The sequence below is a fragment of the Acyrthosiphon pisum genome, chromosome X, assembly GCF_005508785.2.
Source record: "Acyrthosiphon pisum isolate AL4f chromosome X, pea_aphid_22Mar2018_4r6ur, whole genome shotgun sequence".
Classification (NCBI taxonomy): Eukaryota; Metazoa; Arthropoda; class Insecta; order Hemiptera; family Aphididae; genus Acyrthosiphon; species Acyrthosiphon pisum.
In genome coordinates this window covers 11,723,602-11,731,714 of record NC_042493.1, presented here as the reverse complement: position 1 = coordinate 11,731,714, position 8,113 = coordinate 11,723,602, and the positions used below count along the sequence as shown (strand labels likewise).

Sequence of the window (8,113 nt, the reverse complement as noted above, 5' to 3'; positions counted from 1 at the left end):
GGTAAATCGCCGTTAAATCGTATATTACATCTTAGTATCTTACATTATATTATTTCAAGTGCAACCCGTAGGAACCGATTCAATATTATTATGAAATTTATTTATAATTCAAATAAAATAAAATGTAATAAATAAATAAATACGAAATTTTTATATTAGGGCAAGGTGGATATATATATATATATATATATATATATATATATATATCCACCTTGATGGTAGGTTTATTGGAGATAATTTAAATTTATTAACGTAACGTTTTTCAAAACTCAGCAGCCAAGAAATATTTAAAATAGGAATCCAATTAAATAACAATTTGAAATTCAGTTTTAACCTAAAATACTATTACAACATAAAATTTGTTTATCTAGACTCTTGAAAAAGAAGAAGAAAAGCGTAAACTTTTAGAGAAAAAACAACTGTTTCGAAAGGAATTGTTTGAGCAAGTACAACAAAAAGAAGTAATACTAGAACAACAAAAAGTGTTAAAAGCGATCGAATGCAATGACATTAAAAAATTGAATGAAAAGTTAAATGAAGAAGAAAAATTTGGTTAGTATGAAACTACTCAATAAGCATTATTATAAAGTATTATAGGTTTTCAATAACCTCTCGATTTATATTGATTAAGTATTTTAGTTTAAATATTTTGAATAAATGTATAAATAAAAACAAATATTTAGAAATATATAATTTGTCATCAATACCTAAATAATGATTATTAATTAGAGTAAAAACAAATAAATTTATATGTTTCATACTTAGATATCAAATGTTAATTTTATTATAGAAAAATTGGAACGTAAAAAAAAACAATTACAGACAAAACAAGAAATAGCACTATTCACCAAAGAAAGAGCGAATTTGTTTTCAAAAATGAACAAGGCAACAGCAATGTTTGATGAAACATTTAAGATCACAATGAAACAAAATTTAAAGGATGATTCAGCAGACGAAATTGAAGCTAAGGTTCTCACAATAATTTAAGTTTATGTTTATAGAATATAAATTTAATAAATTTTTAAATATTACCTATAGCTTCAGTTGAAACGTGAAAATGATTTGTTTAAAGAACATCAAGCAATTATTAAAGAAGAACGCAAAAAGCAAAGTGATGAAATATCAAAAACCATAATGAAACAAATAAATGAAATTGAAGAGCTCAAACTATCTATCGAACGTGAAAATACTGAAGCACGACGAAAGAGAATGATGGTGTGAACACACTAAGCTTATTTAAAATATAGGCATTACAATAATTGTAATTATTTTAATTGTAATTACAATTATTGTTCTTATGTCCATAGGAGGGTCATAATGTTTTAATGGAACAGTTAAAAGCACGTAAGTTACTTATAGAAGAACAAAAAGAATTGAAACGTGAAATGTTTAAGCAGTCGATCAAAGAATACGAAGACTACATAAAAGAAGAAAAACTACAGTGGGAAAATAAAAAACAATACAAATGGCAGTTTAGAAAAGACCTAAACGACCAAATTAAGTCCAGTAAAGAATTAATCGTAAGTGCTCAATATTCTAAAATTCGGTATATAAATATTATATACCTACAATACAATGATATAATATTCTTTACCAATGTACCAATCACAACATGTCAATATCACATGATCGGTGTATAATATACACATATTACTATATTATCAACTTTTAATTTGTTACATAATATTAAACCTATGAAAAATTATTAGCTTTTGTATTTGAAGACTGAAATTAAACATGTTGTGGCGTATTATCGTGTTTGTTTACACACAATTTTTACAGAGTGGAATTGCAAAAATCCAGATCCTCAGTTAAATTTTGGAATTTTCAGTTGTTACTCAAAATTATAATATTTTACTTCATTAGATAAATATTCTAGTTCATTTACATACAATATTTATTTAATTTAATTTATGTAATAAATTATTTTACTGTTTAGGAAAAACAAAGACAAATCGATTTGGAAAATCATCAAAAACTCATGAAGGAATTAGCCGAACAAGAAAAATTACTACAAAAACTATTATCTGAACTGTGAACTTACAAGTAATATTACTTTTTCATGTACACCTGTTCATATTGTCTATTGAACTATAATTTTATAATATCACGATTCACGATGGAACTATTTAGTTGACCTCTTTCTTCATATTAATGTTTATTACCTACTTAAGTACCTATCTGTATTGTAGTGAGTTTCCTTATTTTTAGTATTTATCTTTTAAATTAAAACGAATTTATATTTACTCTAAATGAATACACCTATGGTTTTCATTGTATAAGTGCATTATGCCATTATTATAGATTTCATAAAATTATATCCAAATTGAATATTTGTATGTAGAAATTCGATGTAGATTGTTGTAGTATATAAGGAGAATAATATCTAACTAGTAACTGTAGGTGTACAAAGTTTCCACTGAATATTATTTTTATTTTAAGAACTATTTCAGTAGTTATAAATATTAAATATATAACAACTCTAAAAATAGTGAATACAAGATTAAAGCACGTATAGTAGCTTCTCCCCAAGGGAAAACCTTGGTAAGACGAGGACTAAAGGTAAGATGGAAAAATTATTGAGTTTTTTTGAAAAAATGTTTTAACAAAAAATATAGTATGTTGGTTATACTGTATCTAATAATAATGTTTAATATCAACAAATAATACAAGTGATACGATGGTGCACGGGTGCTTTGAATTGAACGACAATACCTATGCGATGTAATATTTTGTGAACATCAAATAATGAATAAGTAATTAAATAATTGTTTATTCTTAATTACTCTTGAATAACTTGTAATGGCTATAGTCTTGTTAGGTTTCAATTAATGCGACTTTTTTTTTGCTTATTTTTCAAATAATATCTTTTTACTATTTACTAACTACTACTACTAACTACTACTCGGTACTCACATTGCTTATCGTCGAATGACGATTGTTGAAATAAGAGAAATACACATCAACTGTGTTTTTTAACCAACTAATATGTAAGGTAGTGACGTAGTTACTTTTCTGTTTGAAAACTGAGAAATAAAGTACTTTCCAAAGGTACAAATTTATTTGAGTACTTAACAATAACTAATTAACTTAATTAATTTTATCTCTAAGTAAAATGCGTCCTGCTTCGACCTCAATTATCAAAAATTGAAAAGCATATTATAGTATTTAATTTTATTTTTACATATTTTATTATTTTCTAGTGAGGATATGTTATATCTATACTATTGTCATTTTTAGTGGCGTAGTTGGAAACAGTTTCCACAGTGGCCCTATTACAAATAATAACATTAATAACAAGTGCTTAAAAAAAAAAAATTAAATCGTAATCATAAATCAAATATTCAAATACATTACTTTCTAGACTTCTAGGGACAATAATGTTACAGATTTATTACTATAAATTATAAAATACCCATGTCAATACTATCGTACATTATAATTATTATAATAGGAAATTTAAAACACAAATACCCAAGGCGGACAACTGTAAATAAGTACGTATTAAATGTATTATTAATCGACTATAGGTAGGTGGATAATTAATTATTATGACAATAAATATTTATAAGAATCCTTGTTATACATTTTCAATCCTTAACAATGAAAATTGAACATTTGATCAATTTTTAACTACAAAATAATTTGAACATTTTCGAAATTTTTCGAAATTTTTCAAAATTTGAACTTTAAATACTCATAACAATAATCGTGCATAATATGTATTTTTAATATTTCTCAATAACTATTATAACAACACTTGTAATAAATGTTCAAGAATTTTAAAACTCTAACTTCAGGCGCTCATAAAAAATTATTGTGCTGCTACACTCGAATTTTTTTCCACTGACAACAACTTATAAGGAACCTTATTGTATTAAACTTTCAAGTTTTTTTCAAATGAACAATTTTTTCGTCGAAAATATTCAAAAAAACAAAAATAAAAATTGTAAACTTCTAATGTCTATAATTAGCTAAAAAAAAAACGGGTAAGTGGATGTCGCTCTGTTGTAGGGTACAAGTGGATTACTATATGGATGGTATTAAATTTGAATTCAATGATATAACAACATTGTAAACGAAAAACGATTCTGAGAGGAGACGGTTTGTCAGTCTAGAATATTCTATATTATAATAAAATTATATTGTTATGACTTATTATTAAAACGGTAGACGGTAAGTGGCTAGTTGAGTTAATATTAAAAAATTACAAAAATATAACTAAAATCGTTATTCTTGATTATTTAATATGTAAATTCGTCCAAATTTTTACTTTAAATAACTATAAAAAATTGTGTTTTTATATTCTTACATTTTTTGTTACAGAATAACATACTTACGTGGAACCTTGTTTTCAATTTTCAATCTTTAGTTATAAAATTTGAATATTTTATAAATATTTAACTAGAAAATAATTTGTTAATTTTCAATTTGATAATTTTTGTCAAAGTTTGAACTTTAAATGTTTAATAAAAAAAAATGTGTGAATCTGTGTTTTTATACTTTTTAACTCCCATTGCAACAATATATTAGGAGCCTTATTGAATTCAATTTTTAGCTTTTTGACCCAACGAATACAATTTTATTGACATTTATGGAAAAAAACTAAAAAATTGGATACTGAAAATGTCCGTAATCAGCTCATAACAAGTCAAAATAATTTAAATATCATATCATAAAATATGCTAATGTAAATGTTCAGTGAAAATTCTATGTACCTGCGGTCATATTTTGTTTTAGAGTTATAGGTACACCAAAGACCAAAATCGATTGTGTCCAAAACCAGTTTTGCGTAAAAAGTTCCGGTTTTCCTTAATTTTTTTTTTTTGGTTTTTCCCGAATGTTTTGAAAACTATTGGGTATTTTAATTGTTGACCTCCATTTTAAATGCACCAACTACATTCATGAGACAATCGTGGCAGCTTGGAGGATCGTGTTATCACTACTATTATACGTTTGTATCGTAAAATGTTTAAATGTTTAAAATGTTGGTGACATCAGAATTTGGCGCACGAATTTAGTTTCGAAGTAATAGCTAATCGAAGTTTTCAGTTTATATTAGTTATTATAACCCATAAATATAGAATACTCAATAATATGCTAAATTTTTCATCGGCTGAACTGTTGCGAAAAAAGTTATGTCTGCGTTGCCACCCACTCGCTGGGCTGCGCTCCGGCAAAAAAATCGAAAATATCCCTGGATTTGTTATGCAAAACCACTTTGGGTAGGCCTCGGAATTAAACAATATTGTTAAAAACCAATTATCTTCAGGTAGATGACACCCTGTCGGCTAATGGTTACCTATATAAAAAAAATTAATATTTATAATAGGCGCTGCGCGTGGCAGTCAAGTAGCATTCCGCACAAGCACATAAACGTAAAATCAAAAACTTTGGATGGCTATAACTTTTAAAATAATAGTTTCCGGTAAAAAAATTTAAACTATCGTTTCAAGCATAAAACAATAAGTCGTTGAAAAAAATTGAAAATCGTGAGGGGGTTGGTAAAGTGCATTTTAGCTGGATATACATATATTGTATTGTAGAAAAAAAACTTTTACGCTTTTTACTGTATACCTACTTCAGTAGATTTCACATTTGAATTCATATTTAATACCCACTTGTAAAATACTGTACAGCAGAACGACATCCACTTACCTACCTTTTTTAAGTTAATATTATAATAATTAATTCACAATAAAATGTAAATATTAAATACAAACCACAGATAATGTATTATCTATGATACAAACATATAATAGTAGTGATAACACGACCCTTCGAGCTGCCGCAATTGCCTCGTCTGCATTCACTATCCCATCGAACAAGATATTGTTAAAGAAAATCAAAGCATTTTTACTGCCCCAAAAGGTGATGACAGGCACAAAAATAAAAATAAATAAATAAAAAACACACATCATTGTAAAATAAATACATTCATTGCTCCGCTCAGAATTTATAATATTAAAACATTTTGAAAGTTTTATGATTTATAGAAAATGCTTTTATGAACAATGAACATTCAAAAACATTTAATGTAGCCTACGGTTATTTTTTTAGAGTTACACCTTACACCAAAAATGAAGTTCAAATTTGTCCTAAAAATAAACGTATTGTAAATTATAAAATAAATTATAATATATTTATCTCTCCGTTTAGAAGCCAAAATTGTAACGTTTTCGAACGCAATAATTTAAAAAGACTTAACTGGGTATCTTCCCTAATCTCACTATTAATATCATTCTTACTTGTCACATATCAAACCTACTTATTATACTAAGAACATGTATAGATTGTAGATTTCTTCAAATAATAAAAAACAAAAAAAAAAACTTATTTGAAAAACATTTTTATTTATTTATTATTTTTAAACATAAAAGCAAGAAAAAAAGTTTAACAACCCGGTAAACCTGGAAAAACCTATTTGTCAAATAACTTTACAATGTTATAGATTATACACGTTTAGTCAAGTTTTCTTAATATATTATATATTATTATTTTTTTGGGCTTAATACAACTTTTTATTTTCTAACCGATTATTTTTTATTATTATTTTTTGTCTTCATAGAAACGCAAATCGATAAAAAAACAAAATATTTTTTAAAAATCAATCTATAATTTTTAATTCATAATTAATTTCTAACAAACTGCTTCTAGATAATTTTCAACTGCACTATAGCCAAAAACATATCTACGATTCCTCAATTTTCCTTGCAGAGGAAAAATATCTATAAGAAAAATAGTAGGTAGATGCTACGTCAGTAATGCTAAACACACAGTTTAACGCACTTACAATTCTGTCTTCTGTAATCTGACCAAGTTTTTTCATAATAGGGTACTACATGTACAGTCAATAGCTTGTAACAGAACTCTCTTATAACTAACTGTTTATATACGAGCATACGAACAAATTACAAGGAATTAGGGTCCAATAATGAATAATAAAAGGATCAGCACAAGTCAAATTAAATATAATATAGGTAGGAATAAATTACAAGTAGCTACTATGTTATTATTGTTATAGTAAATACTAAATTACTTTTATTAGTTTAAATATTATTCATCACTTCTATAATACACCTACTGGCCAATCGCTAGTGCCTACCGTTTACTGATCATAGTTTATAAATTATAATAATGTTACGATATTAGGCATATTTACCGATTTTATAATGAATTTGTGCCCTCCCCCTTCCTAGTCGCTTTTGAAATTTCGAATCAGAATTGCGTACGGGAGATAAAGATTATAATCATAAATTCATAATAGATTAACGAATTGCATGCGAGATTTATTTTTGATGCATTCGAATTGTCTGCTGCAATGTGGCGACGTGGCGTTAATATTTAATAATAATATATCACGGGTTTTTTGGCATTATCGTAAATATAATATGGCAATATCGCATAATCCGATAATCGCATAATATTATCATTTATCATAATTAAATAATTATCTTACTGTACATTTTGTACTAGACGTCGGACATACATATCTTCTTATATTAGGTTTAGGTATACTGTCGAGTACAAAAAAAAACTTACGATAAGTAATTGACAAAGAACAAATTTTCATAAGAGACAAAAATACAGAATACAATAAAATGTAATATGGATAAATATAAAAAAAAAGGTGGGTAAGTGAATGTCGCTTTACTGTACAGTAGGTTACAAGCAGTGGCGCAACTTGATAATGAGGGGCCCATGTTGAAAATTTCTAGACCGGAGCGCTTACCTGCTAGCAAGAATTAAACACAGTACAGCACTTGGTATAATCCGAACGTGGTTCAAAGTACTCTTTAAACTTTTCTAATATCTCCAAGAACAATTTGAAATTTTCACAAAATCGGTCAAGTAGTTTTTGAGAACCTATATAATAGCCACAGCTTACAAATATATACATTTAACTCTCATGTTTGTTTTAAGATATAATTTCTTTATTTAAAACCATAAGCGTGTGACGATTTAATGGCATACTTTTACGTCATCTACCAGAGTAACTAAAGGCAAACATTTAAATACTATTTTTTTACTAATTATTTAAAAAAAAAAAATAAACCAAAAATGTCTATCGTTAATCTCAAAATACCTCTCCGGGTTAAACTAACTGGGTCTA

The 8,113-nt window shown here is 26.5% G+C and overlaps 1 protein-coding gene across 1 annotated transcript in view; it reads left to right on the top strand.

The window, feature by feature from the left end:
* The window catches only part of LOC100574937 (golgin subfamily A member 6-like protein 22), a 4,652-nt gene extending 2,395 nt beyond the window's left edge, over positions 1 to 2,257 (top strand). The window contains exons 5-9 of the mRNA XM_003242298.4: positions 372 to 552; positions 791 to 969; positions 1,039 to 1,215; positions 1,308 to 1,520; positions 1,940 to 2,257. Coding sequence (XP_003242346.1) covers positions 372 to 552; positions 791 to 969; positions 1,039 to 1,215; positions 1,308 to 1,520; positions 1,940 to 2,038 — 849 coding nt within the window. The 3' untranslated portion in view covers positions 2,039 to 2,257. The remainder of the gene's footprint in view (positions 1 to 371; positions 553 to 790; positions 970 to 1,038; positions 1,216 to 1,307; positions 1,521 to 1,939) is intronic.
* Positions 2,258 to 8,113: the final 5,856 nt, after the last annotated feature.